This window comes from Schistocerca americana, chromosome 8, assembly GCF_021461395.2.
Source record: "Schistocerca americana isolate TAMUIC-IGC-003095 chromosome 8, iqSchAmer2.1, whole genome shotgun sequence".
NCBI classification, from domain to species: domain Eukaryota; kingdom Metazoa; phylum Arthropoda; class Insecta; order Orthoptera; family Acrididae; genus Schistocerca; species Schistocerca americana.
This window is the reverse complement of record NC_060126.1, coordinates 99,404,420-99,431,003: the sequence shown is the minus strand read 5'-3', so window position 1 is coordinate 99,431,003 and position 26,584 is coordinate 99,404,420. Positions and strand designations below refer to the sequence as shown.

General features: G+C 42.9%; 1 protein-coding gene across 1 annotated transcript in view; it reads left to right on the top strand.

The window, feature by feature from the left end:
* The window catches only part of LOC124545593, a 109,387-nt gene that overhangs the window by 60,738 nt on the left and 22,065 nt on the right, over window positions 1-26,584 (top strand). The window contains exons 3-4 of the mRNA XM_047124541.1: window positions 6,137-6,278; window positions 15,483-15,616. Of these exons, the coding sequence (XP_046980497.1) occupies window positions 6,137-6,278; window positions 15,483-15,616 (276 nt within the window). The remainder of the gene's footprint in view (window positions 1-6,136; window positions 6,279-15,482; window positions 15,617-26,584) is intronic.

Here is a 26,584-nt window from a genome sequence, read left to right as displayed (position 1 = left end):
TGCAGAATCTGTACCCAACTGAGGAGATGGTCCAGCTGATATATGACCAACTATACTTGCTCCAACGGCGGGGTAAGGAGGTATCCTTCCGCTGGGTGCCTGGTCATGTGGGCATATGGGGCAATGAACAGGCAGATCGGGCTGCGAAGGAGGCGTGCAGAGAGCAGGATGTGGTCCAGTGTCCTATTCCCTTGCAGTCTGCCATCTCTGCACTCCACAGAAAGTGAATGGAGTTGTGGAAGGAAGAATGGCTGGCGGTGACGGCCAATAAACTGCGGTTGGTGAAGTGAACAACTCGGCTGTGGCGTTCCTCCTGCCGGTTGCTCAGGCGGGAAGAAGTGGCCCTCACACATCTTCGGATCGGGCACTGTCCTCTCACGCATAGCTTTTTATTACGGCAGGAGGATCCTCCGTTTTGTGATGCTTGTGGTGTGCCCATTTGTGTCCGACACATTTTAACAGACTGCATTTTATACCGTGATGCAAGGGCAGAAGCACGGGTTGATGGGGATCTGCCTCGTGTTTTAGCTAACGATGAGACGTATGTGTCTAGGGTTTTAAAGTTTTGTGATGTTTCTGGACTCTGGCCTAAACTTTTAGGCTGAGGTTTTAGTGTATTGCAGAGTGGCTGACTCCTCCCTTTTTTCCTTGAGGTCAGCCAGCCACTTCCATCTGCTACATTGTTTTAGCTCCCTCTACCACTTTCTCCCTGTGTTGTCCATGTTTTACTGCTGACGCCCTGCTTCATCCCACGCTTCGGTGTGGGTAGGCACATATTTTTCAAAGTTTGTTACCTGTGTTTTCCGTTCCGCTTTATATTACTGTTCTGAGTTTTTTTCTTGACACCCGTCTCACTATGTTAATGAGCGGGCGCTGAAGACCTTGCTGTCGTGCGCCCAAACAACCCTCTACTACTACTACTACTACCTTTGACGTTGTGCGATGCTGTTACTCAGCGGCTCCCGCTGGGTGCCGGTGTTGATCTCTCGGTCAGCGTGAGAAAAACTGTAACAGTTGGGTTCATCATAGTTTTGTGTCCGATAGGTCATATATCAGATGCACAGTGTATGGTGATGTTGGCGATTTGTTTGTGCGTCAGTGGGCGAGCTCGTCGATTTCCCTGATGTTGCCCCTTGGTCGGCTTTATTAGCAGCTGGTATATTCAGTCAACGTTGCTGATATGCAGGGGCTTGCCGACGTTTGTCGCTATTGGTGTATGTTAGCTTTCTAAAAATTCTGTGTGGTGTCTGTTTGTTCTATATCGTGTCTCCCTACCACTTTCGCGCAACGACGCTCTGAGCGTGTTTTTTAGGGAATTGACTAGTTTGAACTTGGGACCTGTTGCTGGTAAGTGACGTCAGACCACACATGACATGTAGAATTCAGAAGAGTTCAGTGAGACTAGCGATGATATAACCAAATACTTAATGATTTCAGCGTCAGCTCCACTGCACTCCCTGTAAAGGAATCTTAATACTAACTAAATTTAGTGGAAGGGGTTCAAGGCTTTCCTATTTTTAGTTAGCTGGTAAAATAACGTCGAAAAAGCAGTTAAGTTTACCATTGGAAATTTTATTCTACTCACAAAACATCGTTTATAAATTGCACTGTTGATAAAAGGAAATGTTTTAATACAGGATGGTAAAACCCAACTGCGTTCAACAAAAATGACCGAATATTCCCTGAATGGGTTTCCAAGTTCTACAATGGATCGAAGGATGACCTATGCCATATCACATCTATAATCTAGGTTTAAGGTAAGTTTCACAAAAGATAAAACTATCAAAATGGTCTACAGTGACCCCCTATTATCTTTAATTACTTATCTAACTTGTCGTAAATTACAGTGGCTGATGTTGCTTCTCAATAACTATATAACACAAAAATCATCGCGTTTCAGATTTTTACTTCAAGTGGCAAATGTGAACACCATGAGCTTTAATTGACGATCGACACTAGTATTACGTAAAGGGGATGTAACAGATGAGACTTCTGCAGTTCTGAGTGAAGCCTTATGCGCTCAAAAATGCGGCATCGCGTGCGTTCATTACCTTGTTGGTGTTCGTCAGGGGGCGGCGTTCGGCACAGCTCCGCTCACCTCGCCGTCTCCGAAGCAACTCCCCAGCAACTCTCTCCTAACTTCTCCTTACTATAATTTACCGAAGTTGGTTTAAAAAAAAACTATCTGGCTGTGTTTTCATCTGACCAATCAGGGTCTCAATGTTAACCTTAAGCTCCACCTACAAAAATTCTGTCTGTCCAATGAGAAAAGTTATACTTTTCGTGGTGGGGCAATGTTTTTAAAGTTTGCAACGTAACAGAGACGCGAAAAAGTCTCACGCTAAAACTTGCGGGTGGTGTAGCCCTTTTTGTGTTATCGTAAGATCTATACTGTTCTTCTGGAGGGCTCTAGCTTTTAACATGGGCTGGGGGCTGGGGGGTGGTCTTGACGTAACAGAGACGCAAAAAAGTCTCACGCTAAAACTTGCGGGTGGTGTCGTCCTCGCGGTTAGCTGGCGACGTGGGTGTCCGTCCGTCCCTTATCGTAGGGCCTTCCAGCTTAACATGGTTCTGCTCTCGGCTTCTGTTCTCGTTTCTCCCCTCGGAACTGCGTCTGTCTCACGGTGGGAAGGTATGACATGCATTTAGGCATTCTTGTGTTAGTCTGTGGTATTCCATTTGCTCACTCGTTACTCGTGTTACTTCGGTTAATTTAATGTCGCAATTTATTCAGAGCTATGTGACATACTACTGGATTTGCTTATCATGTCAGGGTTTTCATGGAAGGTGTTGGATTTGCCTGACACCTTACATATCACCACCCTTCGAACTTAATTTTTGCACTGAAGTTAGGCAATGATTGAATCGTTGTCTAAGTCAGTCAAAAATTATTGCTTTATCTAAATAATGTGTTTACTGTTCAGCCACGTTATTCTGTTCTATGCTAGTTTGTATTACTAATTTATATTTGTATATTCTTCCACGTTATCCTTAAAAATGACAAGAGAAGAATATTTTTTATGCTATTATTAATTTTTAATTATTTTCTTTCTTTATTTAAGTGTGAAGTTTCTTTTTTAAGAAGTCTGCTATCGAAATTGAGGAGTCTTTCACATCGATTTTCTTAGAAATATTGTTTTTATAAATGTAGTAATTAAGTAAAATCTATTCCTAACACATTTTCTAAATATCATGTTCAAGTAAAATGTTTTTGTTTCTAGGCACTCATTTCAACATTGTTACACTAACAACCCATACTAACACCTTACAGCTTGCCATTGGTGGTTATGCCCTAGCTAGTAGTGTCTAGCTGGGGCATAACCACTTATGTCAAGGTAACATGGTCGAGGTGACGATGACAAAAATATTGAACAGCCAACGAAAGGATAACGTTCTACGAGTCGGGGCGTGGAAAGTCAAAAGTTTGAACATGAGAGGCAAGCTAGAAAATCTGAAGAGGGAAATAATAAGGTTAAATCCAGATATAGTGAGATCAGTGAAGTTAAATGGAAGGAAGACAGGAATTTCTGGTCAGACGAGTATAAGATAATATCAATAGCTTTAGAAAACTGTACCACGGGAATAGGATTCTTTAAGAATAGGAAGGTAGGGCAGAGAGTGATTTACTGTAAACGTTTCGGCTTTAGGGTTGTTCTCATCAGGCACCAAAGCCGACAACGACACTTTAAGTATACATGCCAACGTCGCAAGCCGAAGATGAAGAGATGGAGAAAGTATATGAGGAATTGAACGAGTAATTCAGTACATAAAAAGAGATGAAATCTAATCGTCATGGGGGACTGAAATGCGGTTGTAGGGGAAGGACTAGACGAAAGGGTTACTGGAGAATATGGGCTTAGTACTAGAAACGAGAGAGGAGACACACTAATCGAGTTCTGCAATAAACATCGGTTACTAATAGCAAGTATTCTGTTCAAGAATCACAAAAGGAGAAGATATACTTGGAAACGGTCTGGAGATGCGTGAAGATTCCAATTAGATTGCATCATGCTCAGGCAGAGATTTCGAAATCAGATATTGGATTGTAAGGCGTACCCAGGCGCCGATATAGACTCAGATCACAATTTAGCAGTGATGGAGAGTATGCTGAAGAGACTAGTCAAGAAGAATCATTGCGCAAAGAAGTGGAAACACTAAGAAACGAAGAGATACGTTTGAAGTTCTGTGAGGCTATAGTCACTGTGATAATGAATAGCTCAGGATGCAGTATAGTTGAAGAGGAACGGACATCTCTAAAGAAGGCGATCACAGAAGTTGGAAACAAAACCGTTGGTACAAACAAGACAACTGCTAAGATACCATCGATAACAGATGAAATACTTCAGACGATCGGTGAAAGAAAAAAGTACAAAAATGTTCAGGGAAATTTAGGAATACATAAATACAAGTCACTTAGGAATGAAATAAATAGGAAGTGCAGGGAAGCTAGGGTAAAATGACTACATGAAGAATGTGAAGAAATCGAAAAAGAAATGATTAACGGAGGGACGGATTCAGTATTTTTTTTTTTTTTTTGTCATCAGTCTACTGACTGGTTTGAGGCGGCCCGCCACGAATTCCTTTCCTGTGCTAACCTCTTCATCTCAGAGTAGCACTTGTAACCTACATCCTCAATTATTTGCTTTACGTATTCCAATCTCTGTCTTCCTCTACAGTTTTTGCCCTCTACAGCTACCTCTAGTACCATGGAAGTCATTCCCTCATGTCTTAGCAGATGTCCTATCATCCTGTCCCTTCTCCTTATCAGTGTTTTCCACATATTCCTTTCCTCTCCGATTCTGCGTAGAACCTCCTCATTCCTTACCTTATCAGTCCACCTAATTTTCAACATTAGTCTACAGCACCACATCTCAAATGCTTCGATTCTCTTCTGTTCCGGTTTTCCCACAGTTCATTTTTCACTACCGTACAATGCTGTACTCCAGACGTACATCCTCAGAAATTTCTTCCTCAAATTAAGGCCGGTATTTGATATTAGTAGACTTCTCTTGGCCAGAAATGCCTTTTTTGCCATAGCGAGTCTGCTTTTGATGTCCTCCTTGCTCCGTCCGTCATTGGTTATTTTACTGCCTAGGTAGCAGAATTCCTTAACTTCATTGACTTCGTGACCATCAATCCTGATGTTAAGTTTCTCGCTGTTCTCATTTCTACTACTTCTCATTACCTTCGTCTTTCTCCGATTTACTCTCAAACCATACTGTGTACTCATTAGACTGTTCATTCCGTTCAGCAGATCATTTAATTCTTCTTCACTTTCACTCAGGATAGCAATGTCATCAGCGAATCGTATCATTGATATCCTTTCACCTTGTATTTTAGTTCCACTCCTGAACCTTTCTTTTATTTCTATCATTGCTTCCTCGATGTACAGATTGAAGAGTAGGGGCGAAAGGCTACAGCCTTGTCTTACACCCTTCTTAATAGGAGCACTTCGTTCTTGATCGGCCACTCTTATTATTCCCTCTTGGTTGTTGTACATATTGTATATGACCCGTCTCTTCCTATAGCTTATCCCTACTTTTTTCAGAATCTCGAACAGCTTGCACCATTTTATATTGTCGAACGCTTTTTCCAGGTCGACAAATCCTATGAAAGTGTCTTGATTTTTCTTTAGCCTTGCTTCCATTATTAGCCGTAACGTCAGAATTGCCTCTCTCGTCCCTTTACTTTTCCTAAAGCCAAACCGATCGTCACCTAGCGCATTCTCAATTTTCTTTTCCAACGTCCTTGGCAATAAGCTGTTTTCATCTCTATTCGAAGATGAAGGCACAGCTAGCCATTCAGCACATCACTACCGGTTAATAACTGGCTAAAGCAGCGAGTGCCACTATTCTTTTACGAATGAATGAAGAAGCTGATGTCACAGTATGACAAATGTTTCAGTTTGGGTGGCAACTGTGTGGAAAAGTAGCGTCACCTCGTAAGTGCAGACTGTATATAATTTTTTTTCCCATTTTTCTTTTTTTGATATCCAGTGCGAGGTTAATTTGTGAATAGGCTTCGTATTTTATTGTAGGAAAAGACCACAGATCGAAATTTTCGTCGTGTCTTACGTCCAGCCCCTCTTAACGGGGTGATTTGTGAAAGTTGGCTGAGCTGCACAATACGTTTTCAGGAAATCCTGACTTGGGGCTGCCTGCACTACAGCCGCTGCTGGTGGACAAGCTGGACTTCGGCAACAAGGAGGCGGGGCTCAGGCTCAAGCTGCGGGACGTCCGCGTCTCGGGGATCGCCAACAGCACCTTCCACGGGGTTCGGTGAGTGTACATCTTGCGAGCAAAAGCCCTTTAGGAGCGGTGCGACCACCTCTTTCCCACCCACCAGTCGCCGTGACTGGTTGAAGGCGCGTCACGTGACACTGCCGGCCATATCGGGCCTTCCTACTGCGTCGTAGTAGAGGATGTGTGTCTTAATTTTGGACGTTTCCACAGTGATGTGGTATTTAGAGTCACCTTTCGAGACACTAAGGCAGGGAAATATTATAGGACGGAAGCAGTAAGAACAAGAACTACAAAATCATTTTAAGATTCGCCGACGAATAGGGAAAAGTGCCCGTATTTCGGGTTTTGCCTAATTCAGAGTAGCTGAATATCGTCCTTGCTTGGTGCTGCATTCTGTAGCTCCCTCCGGCAACCAGTAGCTAAGGTCATTTTGATATGCCTTGGAGAGTTTTATGCTGGTGCTGTTAACGTTTATTTCTCCACAGCTATCTTTGCGCTGTGGCCAGGAAAAACATTTTCTAAAGTTCAGTTGGAAATCTATCTTAGAGCCAGAGAAGATGTACTTTCAAAGCATTTCATATGAGACTTTTTATCTGTCTGATAAATCATGTCACCCACACTTCACTTAAGGGTTAGGTAGTGCCTAAATAGAAGCAAGTGTCCCTAATAGTGGGTAGTAATATGTTGCACTATTTCGGGTATCCGAAATTTGGCGTCAGTCTATACAAAACGATGTTCTGAATTTTATTCCAGATACCACCTGTCCGATGTTTGAGAGACAAAGACGTTGGGCCATTGATGGTTTAAATGGTTTAAATGGCTCTGAGCACTATGGGACTCAACTGCTGAGGTCATTAGTCCCCTAGAACTTAGAACTAGTTAAACCTAACTAACCTAAGGACATCACAAACATCCATGCCCGAGGCAGGATTCGAACCTGCGACCGTAGCGGTCTTGCGGTTCTAGACTGCAGCGCCTTTAACCGTACGGCCACTTCGGCCGGCTGGCCATTGATGGATTGGACATACTGGTGAGATGTAAATGGTTTCAAAAAAATGTGGGATATGTCCGGGTAACCCCCTTGGTTTCTTCATCTGTGAATTTTCCTCTTCAGCAATCAGCAGAAAATGCGGATGAGGCCTCAGAAGCCGCAGTAGAGCCATTGTTGATTGCAACCAATGCAAGGCAAGAAACAGCGATTTCTGCTTTTGAAATCAGTCCACTTTCTGTACTTCCGCCATCAAGCCCAATACCAAGTGCAGGAAAAGCAGTAGTATTGACTTTATCTCCTCTTAAAAAGGCTTTGGAGCAGTACCTAGATAAAGACGAAAAGAAAGCCATAATATTATGTCGTCCATGTTGGACTGTTGTAAGGAACTGCGACTGTTTACGACAATAAAATTTCAAATAAAACAATTATCTGTCTCAGTCACTCTTTATTTCATCCCACCACGCGTTTCGAGAGCTTACACTCTCGTCTTCGGGCGGACCAATGATATTATATTACAATTTTGCTAGCTGGATGCAGCCAATTGTTCGTTTTGGTTTCATTTTGCTACAAAAACGTATAAGATGCACTTGTTAGCGTAATATGGCACTAAGATTATAAATTTAAAACGGTGATTGAATTATTTACAATATGTTCCTGTGCACAGAACCCTGAAATTTGTCTTAAATATACATTTATAACTTAGTTTGTCTCATAGAACACGAACCAGTAACATAAACCAAAGATTTTAACGACGTAAATATATAGTGCGTTGCCTCAGATATCGTTTATTACTAACTTACATTGTGGACCTCATAGACATATAACAATCATTAAATTGTTTCATTCTGTACAACAACTTATTATAGTATTATTATTGCAAACACTTGGCAATGCAAAGACAACAGAGAAGACATCACATTCAACAAAACCTACTCCATGAGCTTCATTTGATACATGTGACAGACCTTCAATATCTGAGGCTACCAAAAGGAAGCTGTTCGTAAGAAAGAACAAGTAAGCCACGAAACGGCAGGATCATGGTGAGAAAGACTCCATTTCAAGCCTTCATTAAACCATGAATATGAAGAGAACAAGGAGCACATATGAGTATACTGCGACCAACTGTGGTCACCTGACAAGTCCAATGAGACCTGGATTAAATGCAGCGGTTGCTTTCACTTGTGTTAGAGCTATGTGCAAGTGTCGACGGTGATACTTGTACAGTTTTAAATGTGACTTCTGTATCAAAAAACACAGGACTGAGCATTTTTCTTATGACTGAAACTTCTGCAGAATAACAAAAAGTCATGCAGCACTTTTTACTTTTGAAACAAAAAATTAATACGAACAAAGGCTATGATACTAATCATTAAATTTTTGTATTTGTTTATTACCCATAACTAGGAAACCCGAAAACCTGTAATTAGGAAACATATTTCCGGAGGTAAGAATTATCCTTTTTAATTCTTTGATCTGCAATTACAGAATCAGAAAATATTCGGAAGACTTTTGTAAGGGTAGTATTTCAGTATTCAGTAGTAGTAATACGGCACATCTTCTTAATTTAAAGACTGCTAATTTACTGGCGATTTTAAATTTAAAAACGGCACCCAGTAATAGGGCAGTTTCCCATTTATAAAAGCAACAAAGAGCCTTTGTGTTTTAACCTGAACAAAGTCGAGATAATAATGTTAAGGTCACATTCTTGGGTCGTTGCTTTTTATTTGTTTGCAGTTGGTTGGAACGCGCCAAGTAAGTAACTTACAATTAATCGAAAAAACTGGTTTTTTCCTTTTCTTTTCCTAGTTAATAATGAATTCTTGAAAAAAGCTGAATGTTTCCTCATTTGCTTACTTATGTTTAATATATCATTACAGCAGACGGAGGAATAAAAGCAGACGAGAAAATGTTACACGGCATGGAAATGTAATCCTTTCAGTACAGTCGATTTTGTTTTGTTTTATTCTCCGTATTTTACAGCTGTTTCTACGCTAGACTAAGCAATTTCAGATGCAAATACTAGTAAAATGTGTGCGGCAAACCATGTTTGGTACATATTTTTGCAGAACGTTCACTACCTAAATGCAGTGAACTGTAAATGACTTATGCTTCTATTACACTGCAGTCGAGATATGCGTGTGTGCGCTGTTACCATTGTATGTCCACCGGACTTTCAGTGGTGTACGATACAACAATAACAGTGCCCACAGCATGTTTTTGGTACCTTAGTATTAAAGAATACGTAGATAAATCTTGCCAGAAAATCTAATGAACCGTGCTACGAGTTGGATAACGGTTGGAATCTCAAAATTTCCACGACGTACTCTAGTCGAAGAGGACAGAGTACGCCGATGGCCACGGCACGGCAACCATGACGACAGCTGAATGCAACAAATGTCGGGTGAGACCGAAGCCAACAGGCAATTTGTCAATAAGTGGCCACTGAAGCCTCAATAATTTTGTACTACTCCTCTGTGTGGAGGAGATGTCGACCTAATTTTTGGTACAGGTACAGGTATACGTCGGCGATACCATCGTCGTGTGGAGCCGTAGTGAGTAACAACTCCGTGACTTATTAACACCCCCGAGCAGTCTCCATGCCAATTTAATATTTATTATGGAGGCAGAAAACGAGCAACAACTATCCTTTCTAGGTGTGCTGGTTACGAGGAATGATGAGAAACCAGCACGCAGCGTATATCGAAAGCCGACACACACGGACCGGTACCTTTATAAACTGTCAAGTCATCATCCACGTCACAAAAAGGGAATGATTAGTACGTTCTTAACGCGTGTAAGGTATGTGAGTTGCAGCATCTCGGACGCACTATGAAACACCTGGAAAGTGTTCTGAAGGGCATAGGCACTCTACCAGTTGCATAAAAAGAGGCACGAAATCTAATAACACCCCGCCATGTGAAACGTTAGAAAATAAATGCCGGGTAAAGTCTTTCTGTCTTACATCCCCAGGCTGACGGACAGAATCGCCCTTATCCTGCACAAACTCGGCCTAAGGAAGTTTTACAGATCAGCTATGAAGATCAGAGGGTGTCTTGGATCAGAAAAGGACAATAGGAACCCACTTGTAACGTCGCCAGTACAACACATTCCCCGTTCATGTTGAAGAAAAGTCTATGTGGGAATGATAGTCTAGCCATCAACACCAGGATCACGATACTGCAGGGTGGGTCAGGAGGAGAAATCGGCCGTGGTGGAGCACTACTCGGAATTTATTGCTTGGAGAAGAGCTATCGCTCTGTCTTGTTCGGGAAAGGCATAGAAATCCACAAATATGACAACAGTTTCAACAAGAAAGAGGGAAGCCTCAAGTTAACTGATCTTGAATTTCCGTGCTGCAGCGAACAACCGTTGCAGCTAGAAGTGGGAGAACCACTGCAAAATTAACCAGTGAAAATCATCAGACGTTGGCGCGACAAGTACATCTAATCTCCGGCGGTCTAGAATCCTTTCCACCGCTAGCAATAGAGTATGAAGTTTCGACTGTCAGCTACTCGTGCTGGCAAAACGTCAGAAAAATCGTGGAACAAACGTCGGCCGAAGATCCCGAGACAGACGCCAACAGACAATATGTTTACAAAGATTTTCATCCCACAAATATGTGCGTTCTTACGACTAAATATCTACACAAAAAAAATTATATTACTTTGTGAACGAAGATTAAAAGTATAAGAATGTACAGGCCAAAACCCGTACACGAGCGAATACTGGCACGGATTACATGCTATATGAATAAAAAAACTGTCGAATGAGAAGAACAGTGAAAAGAGATGAGAGGAGAGGGGAGGAAGGAGTCAGTGGAATAAAAACAAGAGAATTATGTAATGGCGAGAAAAATTTTAACTGACTGCTGCTACTTTAATAAGAATAAATAATAGAACTGCATTTGATACTTATGGATTAAGTCATTGTGAGTGGTGTTCATTGATAGCCAGAATGTCAGTTGATGCCTGATTTCTGCCCATAATTCCTAATGAAGAATATCACATCATAAGAATTTTTGAGGATTTTGAGGAAAGACAGAATTTTTCTTTTTTAAGTCTCTAACTCCTTTCACATTGAGTCAGTCTAGTAGCCTCATATTATTGTCTTACAAATAATTTGCCACAGAAATTACAGGAAATCCTATAGATTCCACTATGTTATAAGGTGGAATCTTGTCTTTACTCTTGAACAGAGTGTGAGGAACAATATTCCTAGTATAAAAATGTGGTGTACATTTCCTGGATTTTAATTTTCTGGACGTACTTGTCAAGTCATGCCTAGGAACATACAGCATGGGGGTCTATGTGTTGTCAGTGTGATTAAGTGACTGTTATCCTCTGGTTCTCCTTTCTGATGAGTTTATTATCAATTGAGATAGGACTGTAGTCATTCCTGTATGCAATTTATTCAATTATTTTTAATTCATTTTCAAACTCTGATTTGGTTTGTGATGTAGGTAGCAGGCAGTGTACCATAGAGCGGAAGGTTGTGTGTTTATATGTTATAGGATGCTGAGAATTGACAGGTTTACTAAGTCTCTAGAAGTAGATTAGATTAGATTAGATTAGTACTTGTTCCATAGATCATGAGTACGACACTTCGTAATGATGTGGAACGTGTCAGGTTAATAAAAGGTGTCTATATAAGATATTCCATTAGACAAAATGTTACATGACACTCAACAATTCATTTTATTTTTATTTTTTTTTACTTTCCTGTATATCTTAAACCAATGTTTTTTTCCTGTATATCTTAAACCAATGTTTTTGCCTGCTTGGTGGTTCCTGTCTACAAGCACAGTACATCATCGACATACCTGATCCAGCATTGCATTTTAAAACTTATGGGCTCTTATCTAAAAAGGTTTGTACAGAATTATCCATAAACATTTCAGCTAATAGGCGATTCAAAGACGACTGCATTGCTACTGACTGACTGTACAGTGTCTGTTGAAACTGAAATTAATTTTACTTTAAGCGTGCCTCAGTTGCCAATCTTATATTCTCTGTATCTAATGGATTTGTTCTGATATAATGTAACAATTCTTTTAAAATTTCCATAGTCTCTCCAACTGTAATATTGAAAAACAAACTACTGATACCAAATGAGATTGGGTTAACATTAGATGGAGTAGGTACATGTTTCAGTGTTTTGACTTATGTGCGCTAATTAGGTACTCCCAATGTTTGTTTAAATTTAGCTTTTGTTCTATTTAGTGAATCTAACTCTGGCTAATTTATGGCAAGGTAGTGAACTAAAGACACTACAGGTCTTAATGGAATACTTTCTTTGTGAAGCTTAGTTAACAACATACACTGGACGTTATTAGATTCGTGTCTGTGAGGTATTTGAAGACATTAGTAAACAGGAATTGGAAGGTTGAATTCCTCACTTCCATAACATATTTCACTGAGGGATCGTTAGGCAACTAGCATATTGACTTTCTTATGATGTTTGTTGTCAAGAATCAATCACAGTTCGAGAAGAACAGTTTTATATATTGATGTGATAGTAGGAGGAGAAATGACTCAGAATATCGTTCAGTCAACTACAGTGTGGTACGGAAAGAAATGAGACTTTCAGCTGCAAAAATGTTTGACTACTTACACACTGTTATAAAGAATTTAGTAGAAAATAAAATTAACTAGAAACGAAAACAGAAATCATATTTATTGACCACTTCTCCTACATAATACAAGAATTTTTGAATGCATAATACAGGGTGATTAAAAAAAATACCACAACTTTAAAAATGTGTATTTAATGAAAGAAACATAATATAACCTTCTGTTATACATCATTACAAAGAGTATTTAAAAAGGTTTTTTTTCACTCAAAAACAAGTTCAGAGATGTTCAATATGGCCCCCTACAGACACTCGAGCAATATCAACCCGATACTCCAACTCGTTCCACACTCTCTGTAGCATATCAGGCGTAACAGTTTGGATAGCTGCTGTTATTTCTCGTTTCAAATCATCAATGGTGGCTGGGAGAGGTGGCCGAAACACCATATCCTTAACATACCCCCATAAGAAAAAATCGCAGGGGGTAAGATCAGGGCTTCTTGGAGGCCAGTGATGAAGTGCTCTGTCACGGGCTGCCTGGCGGCCGATCCATCGCCTCGGGTAGTTGACGTTCAGGTTTCATAACTAACCTTTTTCGTAGGACTCTCCATACAGTTGATTGTGGAATTTGCAGCTCTCTGCTAGCTCTGCGAGTCGATTTTCCTGGGCTGCAACAAATGCTTGCTGGATGTGTGCTACATTTTCATCACTCGTTCTCGGCCGTCCAGAACTTTTCCCTTTGCACTAACACCCAGTCTCTGTAAACTGTTTATACCAACGTTTAATACACCACCTATCAGGAGGTTTAACACCATACTTCGTTCGAAATGCACGCTGAACAACTGTCGTCGATTCACTTCTGTCGTACTCAATAACACAAAAACCTTTCTGTTGAGCGGTCGCCATCTCAGCATCAACTGACGCTGACGCCTAGTCAACAGCGCCTCAAGCGAACAAATGTACAACTAAATGAAACTTTATAGCTCCCTTAATTCGCCGACAGATAGTGCTTACCTCTGCTTTTTGTCGTTGCAGAGTTTTAAATTCCTAAAGTTGTGGTATTCTTTTTGAATCACCCTGTATATACAAGGTGAGTCACCTAACGTTACCGCTGGATATATTTCGTAAACCACATCAAATACTGACGAATCGATTCCACAGACCGAAGGTGAGGAGAGGGGCTAGCGTAATTGGTTAATACAAACCATAAAAAAATGCACGGAAGTATGTTTTTCAACACAAACATATGTTTTTTTAAATGGAACCCCGTTAGTTTTGTTAGCACATCTGAACGCATAAGCAAATACGTGATCAATGCCGTTTGTTGCACTGTAAAATGTTAATTACATCCGGAGATATTGTAACCTAAAGTTGACGCTTGAGTACCACTCCTCCGCTGTTCGATCGTGTGTATCGGAGAGCACCGAATTACATACGGATCCAAAGGGAACGGCAAAGGGAACGGTGATGGACCTTAGGTACAGAAGAGACTGGAACAGCACATTACGTCTACATGCTAACACCTTTTTATTGGTCTTTTTCACTGACGCACATGTACATTAACATGAGGGATGAGTAAACGTACACACGTGGTTTCCGTTTTCAATTACGAAGTGGAGTAGAGTGTGTCCCACTGGAAACGCGTCGACGTATGTGGTATCAGCATGATAGTGCACCTGCACATTCCGCAATTAACACTAGGCTGACCCTTGACAGGATGTTCGACGGGCGTTTCATAGGACGTGGAGGACGCATAAATTGGCCATCCCGTTTTCCTGGTCTTACACCTCTGCACTTCTTTCTGTGGGGTACGTTAAAGAAGAATGTGTACCGTGATGTGCCTACAACCGCAGAGGATATGAAACAACGTATTGTGGCAGCCTGCGGCGACATTACACCAGATGTACTGCGGCGTGTACGACATTCATTACGCCAGAGATTGCAATTGTTTGCAGAAAATGATGGCCACCACATTGAACATCTATAGGCCTGACATGTCGGGACACACTCTATTCCATTTCGTAATTGAAAACGGAAACCACATGTGTACGTGTACCTCACCCCTCATGGTAATGTACATGTGCGTCAGTGAAAAAGACCAATAAAAAGGTGTTAGCATGTGGACGTAATGTCCTGTTCCAGTCCCTTCTGTACCTAAGGTCCATCACCGTTCCCTTTGGATCCGTACGTAATTCGGTGCTCTCCGATACACACGATCGAACAGCGGAGGAGTGGTACTCAAGCGTCAAATTTAGGTTACAATATCTCCGGATGTAATTAACATTTTACAATGCAACAAACGGCACTGATTACGTATTTGTTTATATGTTCTGATGTGCTAACAAAACTAACGGGGTTCCATTTAAAAAACGTAGGTTTGTGTTAAAAAACGTACTTCCGTGATTTTTTTTATGGTTTGTATTAACCAATTACACTAGCCCCTCTCCTCACCTCCGGTCTGTGGAATCGATTCGTCGGTATTTGATGTGGTTTACGAAATATATCCAGCGGTAACGTTAGGTGACTCACCCTATATATATATATATATATATATATATATATATATATATATATATATATATATATGTGTGTATGTGTGTGTGTGTGTGTGTGTAGAGCTCCCCAGTGACCTGGTCGTCGACAGATGTTAAAGCGTAATCATCTTCTTTTCATTTTGCAGCGCCAAACTGGACGACTATACGGTCTTCGTGGGTGGCAAAAGTCCATTAGTGACAATGACAGGAAGATACAAAATCAATTTCACATTCGAAGGAGAGAAAATTGAAGGCAAAGGGCGTTTTGAAATGAATCTGAGTGAGTACCAGAATTGCGTCTCTAACTCGTAAGATTTAAGCAGAATGTAAGAAGAGGTTCTTGTTGGCAAAACCATTTAAATTCATTTCGATTATAGTCTTTTACTGATAATATAGTATTATACTTTTTTAAAATCTAGTTGACTTATTTTTCTTTCCAATTGCGATGGTGCAGCTTATTGGCTACATATCGAAAAGTGTAGGGAGGAAACCTCAACTGCTCCAATGGCTTTTTTCTATCATTACCTCTGGCAACAATCTTTGTACGTGACACGTGCCAGGTTGCCCCTGGTTTTTCTGAGTAGACCTGGATATTAAAATAATAATAATAATAATAATAATAAATCGATGCAATGTTTCATGTGATAGCATCCATCTTACTACAATACATAGAATGTTGTATCGGCATGCCTATTACGTCGATTGTTTTTTGCAACTGAATACGTATACGGTTTAGAAATGCATGGAAGTGAAACTGAAAAAGATACTTTCACAAAGTCGGAAACCTTTTATTATAAATTACAAAGAAAGTTGTTATAAAAATACAGTTTTTAAAAAGTCCACATATTTGTTTACTGTACTTTACAAAAGCCCAGTCTTTTGCCCCTCAGGTGATTTCATTGTTCATCCAAAACTTTTGCCGCCAGTGAAAATAATCTCTGAGATGCGAAAGATATGCCGACTGTTATACAATATGTTAACGGAGTATTATACACTCCTGGAAATTGAAATAAGAACACCGTGAATTCATTGTCCCAGGAAGGGGAAACTTTATTGACACATTCCTGGGGTCAGATACATCAGATGATCACACAGACAGAACCACAGGCACATAGACACAGGCAACAGAGCATGCACAATGTCGGCACTAGTACAGTGTATATCCACCTTTCGCAGCAATGCAGGCCGCTATTCTCCCATGGAGACGATCGTAGAGATGCTGGATGTAGTCCTGTGGAACGGCTTGCCTTGCCATTTCCACCTGGCGCCTCAGTTGGACCAGCGTTCGTGCTGGACGTGCAGACCGCGTGAGACGACGCTTCATCCAGTCCCAAACATGCTCAATGGGGGACAGATCCGGAGATCTTGCCGGCCAGGGTAGTTGACTTACACCTTCTAGAGCACGTTGGGTGGCACGGGATGCATGCGGACGTGCATTGTCCTGTCGGAACAGCAAGTTCCCTTGCCGGTCTAGGAATGGTAGAACGATGGGTTCGATGACGGTTTGGATGTACCGTGCACTATTCAGTGTCCCCTCGACCATCACCAGTGGTGTACGCCAGTGTAAGAGATCGCTCCCCACACCATGATGCCGGGTGTTGGCCCTGTGTGCCTCAGTCGTATGCAGTCCTGATTGTGGCGCTCACCTGCACGGCGCCAAACACGCATACGACCATCATTGGCACCAAGGCAGAAGCGACTCTCATCGCTGAAGACGACACGTCTCCATTCGTCCCTCCATTCACGCCTGTCGCGACACCACTGGAGGCGGGCTGCACGATGTTGGGGCGTGAGCGGAAGACGACCTAACGGTGTGCGGGACCGTAGCCCAGCTTCATGGAGACGGTTGCGAATGGTCCTCGCCGATACCCCAGGAGCAACAGTGTCCCTAATTTGCTGGGAAGTGGCGGTGCGGTCCCCTACGGCACTGCGTAGGATCCTACGGTCTTGGCGTGCATCCGTGCGTCGCTGCGGTCCGGTCCCAGGTCGACGGGCACGTGCACTTTCCGCCGACCACTGGCGACAACATCGATGTACTGTGGAGACCTCACGCCCCACGTGTTGAGCAATTCGGCGGTACGTCCACCCGGCCTCCCGCATGCCCACTATACGCCCTCGCTCAAAGTCCGTCAACTGCACATACGGTTCACGTCCACGCTGTCGCGGCATGCTACCAGTGTTAAAGACTGCGATGGAGCTCCGTATGCCACGGCAAACTGGCTGACACTGACGGCGGCGGTGCACCAATGCTGCGCAGCTAGCGCCATTCGACGGCCAACACCGCGGTTCCTGGTGTGTCCGCTGTGCCGTGCGTGTGATCATTGCTTGTACAGCCTTCTCGCAGTGTCCGGAGCAAGTATGGTGGGTCTGACACACCGGTGTCAATGTGTTCTTTTTTCCATTTCCAAGAGTGTACAATTTGGTAAATTCTGTTTTATGATCTTTCCAAATTTTCAGCGGATTTTTGGTGGTTCTTCCTAACGGAGATATCAGATTATTAAAAGATCATTAGAATTCCAATTCATGTGTAGTGATGTATGATGGTCACAGTCTCAAGCGACCAAAATGATTTAAGATGACGCAGCAAATACGTAAGAAAGTTGGTATTACCCATTCGATGGACAGAATAAAAAAACATCGGCACATCGAGTATATCGAAGATTCAACTATATGTAGGTTCGCTTCAGTTCATCAATACTATATATTGAGTGTTTTCAATATGTCGACATCAATATATCATTCATGGGCACGTCCAAGCACAATACCTCCTTTCTGGTATTTTGTCACGTCTTCACATTGACCCATCTCATTGCGATCATCCATACAGTGGATTGACACTTACAATTTACATAGGCGTTGGAGGGCCATATGATCTCTTGGCGGCACTTATAACCATCTGACCGCTCCAAAGAGACCAGTGTACTATTTTAAGAGTATGACTAATATTTTGTCCAGTCACCCTATGTTTAAGCTCAAGATGTCCTCCTGCAACAAGTGATAGGAATAGATTGTTTAGTGTAGAGTGGTTTTCCGATTTTGGATATTTACGAAATATTTCCACATTTTGTGAAATGTGCCTTAATGGTAGTTGTGATCGGTACACAAGCACTACGTAAACCTGCGTTGTTTGTGTGAATATGGCAGACACCGGGACGGAATGGTGGCTCAGTAGCCGATAACTGACAACAACTCAACTCAAAACCTGTAATTTGCTTTATTTTTCTTCTCTCCTGTGACGAGCGATTATGGTGGTGACTATTAACACGGAACTATGTTGTCGTCTTGGTTTGGAGTCAGCCAACAGTTTTTACACCGTATCTCACGTAATACGTTCTTTTCAGCTTCTGCAACCAAATAATTCTCTCATATAGTACAGACGCACGACTCGACAGGACCTACAGCATGACCTGTAGTTAACGAATATATAAATATAAGTGTTATGAAACAGAAGTCCTGAAAAGTATATATGAAGAGTCTCATGTATCTATAGCAGACAAAAATAATTAAAATTCAGAGACCATCAACCTAAGTTTAAGACGAGAGTGTATTTATCACACGTGCGTTTTAGTACATACGTAGATGAATTCCTTTTGGAATGGATAATTGAACTACCGTATTACTCTTTTAATATTAAAATCGAGACTACATTATGACGATGCTATTGCTAGACGACCAGGTAATTGTTGTGAAAAGTGAAAATAAACTGCAAACGGCAGCATATGAAGTACAAAAAATCTGTGTTATTTGATAACGAAACGGAAGCTAAGTAGTTTGATGGGAGAACAAAATTAGATCAAATATTATAATAAAAGGGGTAATATTAGGGCCAGTAAAAATTTTAAATCCTTGGGATGAAGTATATCACATGTCAGGCGAAATTAATTTTCTAGACACGATATAGAAATTTAACTTAAAGAGTGATACTATTAAACGAACATTACAAAGGAAGCAAGGTAAGAATCAATGTCTGTGTCGTCCCATACTGAAGCATTGATCGTAGGGCAGCAAATGCAGGATTCATTACTGTACTATGCAAGATCCTAGTCGAGATCGTTCGCAGTTGCCTTCCCTTTACCTGTCATGAATTGTCAAGTGTGTATCTGTCTCTTAGGGGCGTGTGGATGACTATAATGAGTGCTTCTCCAATGTAGTGTACGGGTTTGCTTTGTTGTGGATGTAAGGAAGTGAGAGGGTGAAACCTTCTACCAGCCCGTACCCTACTCCTCTTGATTAGCACTAAGGGGTCAGGTAAGCTTAAGGTCTCCATCCGAAGGAATGATTACCATCAACAGTGTCAAATGCCCCCAATTCGTGTGACATCGCGGAGAAGCTTGGGATTCAAACCAGGAAGTCCGCGCAACGTCTGGTGATCAATAACTCAACGCCCCCTCCCTTTGCAGTAAGTGGAAATAGAAAGTAACCAATAGACATAGCGTATCCCGCTGTCACCCATCCAAGTACTGATCACACCCAACATTCCTTAACTTCGATGCTCTGACGAGAACCGGTGCTTACAAAGAGGCAAGACCGTTGGGAAAGAAAGGCACATTTCTGAAATTTTATGAAACGCTAGTCACTTTCAGATTTAGTGTAGGGAAGTGAAACTTGGATACACTAAGAATACAGATAGCGGAAATGAGATTACACAGACATGTAGAAGGATATGTACGAATAGGACTCGCGAACTGAGGTTCAAAAAATGGCTCTGAGCACTATGGGACTCAACTGCTGAGGTCATTAGTCCCCTAGAACTTAGAACTAGTTAAACCTAACTAACCTAAGGACATCACAAACATCCATGCCCGAGGCAGGATTCGAACCTGCGACCGTAGCGGTCTTGCGGTTCCAGACTGCAGCGCCTTTAACCGCACGGCCACTTCGGCCGGCGCGAACTGAGGGTTCCGTCCAGGTTTAACTATGTGTGTAGACAGTTCATGCATCCTGACAATCGAGAATATCGACGATATTTGACTGTAATCGATAGCGATACAGGCAAGACATACATCTATCCGATCTTGAGAAAAAGAATTCGTAACAGAACGACAGACACACAGTCGGGAGACAAATGAAAAAAACGTCGTGTGATATAATTACAAATGTACAATTGTCAGATTTTTTTTTTCTTCTTGCGTGTACTATGAAACCTTGCTTCTTGACAAATATCATGACTGTACGTCAACGAGTAGTATCCTATACTTTTCTGTGAGTGACTTTGCTGAGGCAAAATATGTGTATTAAGTGTCCATATCTTTTGATGACGTTGACTTAGAAGATTAAATTTTTTACACCGCCAAGGAACATGGATCTTAATATGAGACGTAAATGTCAACTTGGTACGTCCACCCGTTCGTGACAACATTATTTTTAATAGTCGCACAGACAAATAGACGGACAAATGGACAACAAAGTAATCTTATTAGGGTTCCGGTTTTCCGACTGAGATTCGGAACTCTAAAAATGGAAAACAAAATAGGAAATAATAGCGGCATTTTGATTAATACTTCTAAATGGCAAAACTAGAACAACACGAAGGAAGTGAAAGAACACATCCATTCGTTGTTGATAAACATACACTTAGTGATCTAAAGTATGCGGACACCTGGCTGAAAATGACTTACAAGTTCGTGGCGCCCTCCATCGGTATCTGGAATTCATATGGTGATGGCCCACTCTTAGCCTTATTGACAGCTTCCACTCTCGCAGGCATTACTTAAATCACCTGCTGGGGAATGGTAACCCATTTTTCACGGAGTGCTGCACTGAGGTGAGGTATCGATGTCGGTCGGTGAGGCCTGGCACGAAGTCGGCGTTTCAAAACATCCCAAAGGTGTTCTATAGGATTCAGGTTAGGACTCTGTGCAGGGCAGGCCAGTCCATTACAGGGATGTTATTGTCGTGTACCCACTCCACCATAGGGCGTGCGTTATGAACAGGTGCTCGATCGTGTTGAAAGATGCAATCGCCATCCCCAAATTGCTCTTCAACAGTGGGAAGCAAGAAGTGCTTAAAACATCACTGTAGCCCTGTGCTGTGATAGTTCCACGCAAAACAGCAAGGTGTTCAACCCCGCTCCATGATAGAAACGTCATCTGCCATCATGTGTTGTGCCAACAATAAAATTCGGGCATTCGTCATACCCACACCCTGCCATCGGATCGCCACATAGTGTACCGTGATTCGTCACTCCACACAACGTTTTCCTATTGTTCGATCGTACAGTGTTTACGCTCTTTACACCAAGCGAGGCGTCGTTTGGCATTTAGCGGCGTGATGTGTGGCTTATGAGCAGCCGATCGACCATGAAATCCAAGTTTTCTCATCTCCCGCCTAACTGTCATAGTACTTGCAGTGGATCCTGATGCAGTTTGGAATTCCTGTGTAATGGCCTGGATAGATGTGTGCCTATTACACATTACGACCCTCTTCAACTTTCGGCGGTCTCTGTCAGTCAATAGACGAGGTCGGCCTCAACGCTTTTGTGCTGTAGGTAGCCCTTCACTATCACTTGACTATCACATCAGAAACAGTGGACCTAGGGATGTTTAGGAGTGTGAAAAATCTTGCGTTCAGACGTATGACACAAGTGATATCGAATCACCTGACCACGTTCGAAGTCAGTGAGTTCCGCGATGCGCCCCATTCTGCTCTCTCACGATGTCTAATGACTACTGAGGTCGCTGATATGGAGTACCTGCCAGTAGGTGGCAGCACATTGCACCTAATATGAGCCGGCCGGGATGGCGGAGCGGTTGTAGGCGCTTCAGTCTGGAACCGCGCGACCGCTACGGTCAGAGGTTCGAATCCTGCCTCAGGCATGGATGTGTGTGATGTCCTTAGGTTAGTTAGGTTTAAGTAGTTCTAAGTTCTAGGGGACTGATGACCTCAGATGTTAAGTCCCATAGTGCTCAGAGCCATTTGAACCATTTGAACCTAATGTGGAAAACATGTTTTTGGAGCTGTCCTGATACTTTTGATCACATAGTGTAGGGGGACCCCAAGTCATAATGTGTCCACGAGACAAATACCATATGATATCTACGTGAGGGGATATTTCTAGACGCCCAGCACTGCTGAAACCACAGTGTGTATTTTACAATATGACAAAATTTTCAGACAGCTTCCTGATTCCTGAAAGATAACAACAGAACTGCAACAGACACCAGGCGAGGTGATTCCGTGGCAATACGAGTACATTGCACTCGTTTTCAGAACAGCTGTCCGTTTAATGTTTTCCATGGCTTTCTTATAAGAATGATGAGTGGTGTTTAACGCACCATCTACACGGATATCATCAAAGCCTTAGTGGCAGCTCACAGTGACGAGAGTGGGTAGCAGTATTAACATACACTGATCTCGATGATATGTGAAAAAAAATGTTACCATATATCGTTAGTCTTATTTTTACAAACCATGCATTGAATCCTAAAGCCTGTCACAATAACTTATAAACTAGCGGCGTTATTATTACGTGTGGCACTTAACTGTATAGGTTACTTGTACGAGGCGTGCTGAAAAGTAAAGCTTGCGAATTTTTTATGTAAAAAAATGGAAAACGAAATTCAGACATAACAGCGGAATTATGATTAATATCTCTAAGTAGAAAAAAATAGAACACAGACGGAAATGACAGAGCTAATCAGTTCGATGGTTTTAAATAAAACAAACGTGAGTAACATTCAGTATAATTATTCTTCATATTTGCTTTCCACTGTCGCTAGAGGGTTCTGAACTGTAACGTGTAACATGGCGGTGATTAAGTAACTATATCGGCGCATATGAAACAATATGCTGTAAACGAGTTTCAAATTCGTAGAGTTCGTTCACACATGGCGCACCCTTTCCTCTCTTCTTCACCATGACGATGTCAGACCACACACGAGCGCTATGACATCTGCAACAGTCGGATACCTTGAGTTCATTGTCGTCGATCGTCCTGCATACAGTCCCTTGACCCCATCCGATATCTTTCTGTTTCCAAAACTTAAAGAACACATTAGAGGACTTCACATTGAAGTTATGAAGCGGCGCAAGCAGAGGTGATGGTGTTGTTCTGTCAACAAAGTCAAACATTCCACAGTAACAGTATCAACAAACAGGTCACCAGGGTGACTATGTTGAGAAATTTACAAACATGAAGAATAAAGATGCAGTATGTTAATAACTTTTGTTTTATTTAAAAAGCGATGAGAGTTTTCACATAAAAAATTAAGAGACATTACTTCCCTTCCTGCGCCGGAAATCGCTGCAGCCGTTAGAGACCGTAGGTGGGCCCTCCAACGTCATAAGCGCCACCTGTCCCTGGGGAACCTTATTGCCTTCAAATGGCTCTGAGCACAGGTTCGCCTCCTCATCATACGAACGAAGCAGGAGTGTTGGGAAAGCTATGTCTCCACATGTGGAATACGAACCTCCCCCTCCCAGATTTGGACCAAACTCTGCCGACTTTACAGCTATCATAACCCCGCAGGTGTACCTGGAATTTCCAAAAATGGTGGTTTACTTGCCGCTCCAGACATAATTGCAGAGCATCTTGCTGAGCATTATGCTTGCATCTCTGCATCGGAGAATTATCGCCCCACCTTTCGTCTCCTCAAACGGAGCGTGGAGTGACAGCACCTCTCTTTTGCTCCACACCACCCTGAGCCTTATAATGCTCCATTCAGTGAGTGGGAATTTCTCACTGCCGATGCTGACTGTCCTGACACATCCCCTGGCCCAGATCGCATCCATTCGCAAATACTGAAACATCTGTCAGTGGATTCCCAACGTAGCCTCCTTGCTGTCTTCAACTGCATTGGAGCGATGGCGAATTCCCATCGCAGTGGCGGGAAAGTGTCATTCCAGTGCTAAAGCCCGGGAAGAACCGACTAGATGTTGACAGCTATCGTCCCATCAACCCCACCAACGTTCTGTGCAAGCCAGCGATTGTGTTAGCTCCTTGAGTCTCGGGACCATCTGGCTCCATCCCAGGGCAATTTTCGCAGAGGACGCTCCACGATCGAAAACTTTGTGTACCTGGAGTCTGCAATTCGATCAGCCTTTTCCCAGCGACAAAACCTATTGCCGTCTTTTTCGATCTCATGAAAGCCTACGATACCACTTAGTGACACCACATCCTCGGTATTCTGCTTGGGGGGGAGGAGTCTCCGGGGCCCACTCCCTAGTTTTATACAGATTTTTTTCTGTCACACCACACTTTCAGAGTTCGCGTCGGTGCTTCCCATAGTGCACCACATATACGAGAGAATGGGGTCCCACAGGGCTCTGTACTGAGTGTCCCACTCTTTTTAATTGCCGTCAATGATATTGCATTAGCAGTAGGATCGTCAGTGTCTCCCTTCCTATACTCTGACAATTTTTGTATTTCGTTCTGCTCTTGTTCTACTGTTGCAGCTGGATGCCGGCTGCAGGGAGCTATACGGAATGCACAGTCGTGGGCCCTCACTCACGGATTTCAGTTTTGGCCGCCAAAACTTGCTTGATGTACTTCTGTCGTCACCGTACCGTCCACCCCCATCCAGAACTTTACCTCGATGACCAACTACTTGCTGTAGTGGAGACTTACCGCTTTCTGAGACTGGTCTTCGACACCCACTTAAGTTAGCTTCCCCATCTTCGTCAGCTTAAGGACAAGTGCTGGCGTCACCTTACTCTTAAGACTGAGCCACACCGACTGAGGTGCTCATCACCATACGCTGCTGCAGCTGTACCAAGCCCTTGTACTGTCCCGTGTTGACTATGAGAGTGTGGTTTATGGTTCGGCGGCGCCCTCAGCATTGCGTTTACTCTACCCAGTGCACCACTGTGGCGTTCGACTAGCGACGGGAGCTTCTAGGACGAGTCTGGTGACCAGCGTTCTGGTGGAGGCCGGAGTTCCTCCAGTGAACGTTAGGCATGCACAACTCCTCACCAGTTACGTTGCACACATTCGTAGTTCTCCTGCGTATCCGAATTACCGTCTCGTTTTCCCGAACACTGCTGGCTCTCGATTGGGGTTTGCGTCCGATCGCTTCCGTCTGAACGGGAGTCTTTCCCTTTACCACATCTACTCGAGGTCCATTCACATACACCTCCATGGTGTAAACCTTCCCTGAAGCTTCGCTTGGACCTTTCACATGGCCCTAAGGACTCTCGCAGCTCTCTGCTGCCACTTCCTCTCGATTCTTGATGTGTTCCGGGGCTCTGAAGTGGTTCACACCAATGGCTCGATGGCCGATGGTCACGTTGGCTTCCCCTAAGTTCACAGAGGGCATATTGAACACTACTCTTTGCCAGATGGCTGCAGTGTTTTCACTGCAGAGCTGGCGGCCATATCTTATGCTCTTGAGCACATCCGCTTATGTCCTGGCGGGTCGTTTCTTTTGTGTACTGACTCCTTGAGCAGCCTACAAGCTATCGACCAGTGCTGCCCCCGCCATCCTATGGTAGCGCCCATCCAGGAGTCCATCTATGCCTGAAACTGTCGTCATTCTGTAGTGCTTGTATGGATCCCAGGTCACGTCGGAATCCCAGGAAATGAACTTGCTGACAAGCTGGCCAAACAGGCTACACGGAAACCGCTTCTGGATATCAGCATGCTCGTAACTGACCTGTGATCATATTACACAATACTACACAATAAACTGTGTGTCATTAAGGAGACTACAAATGTGCAGAAGTCCTCCATGTGGGCCTCTCGCAGGGACTCTGTCGTTCTCTGCCGGCTCCGCATTGGCCGTACGTGACTAACGCATGGTTACCTTCTCCGTCGCGAGGACCCACCTCGGTGTCACTGGGTCTCACGTATGACTATCATCCACATCTCGCTGGACTGCCCATTTTTAGCCGCTCTGCGGCGGACTTATAACCTTCTCAACACCCTAACTTCGGTGCTGGGCGACAATGCCTCAACAGCAGATTTCGTTTTACGTTTTATTCGTAAGGCGGATTTTTATCGTACCATCCATGGGTGGGCATTTAGCCTTCTCACCAAGGCCACCACCCTCCCTCCATTTTAACTGTCGCCCTTTCTTTGCATTTGTTTGTCTTGGTGGTCGTCTTTTCCCTAGATGTGTTAATTTCATCTTGTCTTTTTGTGGTGGACATTTTAATGTGTTGCAGAGTGCCTTGCTCATCCACTTTTAATCTTGTGATCAGATAACCCAGACCATCTGCTCTATGGTTTTAATACCTTCTTCTACTTTTCCTTGTGGTGTATGTTTTCCCCGTTTTTGTTGGTTCCATTCGTTTTCTTATTTGATGTGGTTCC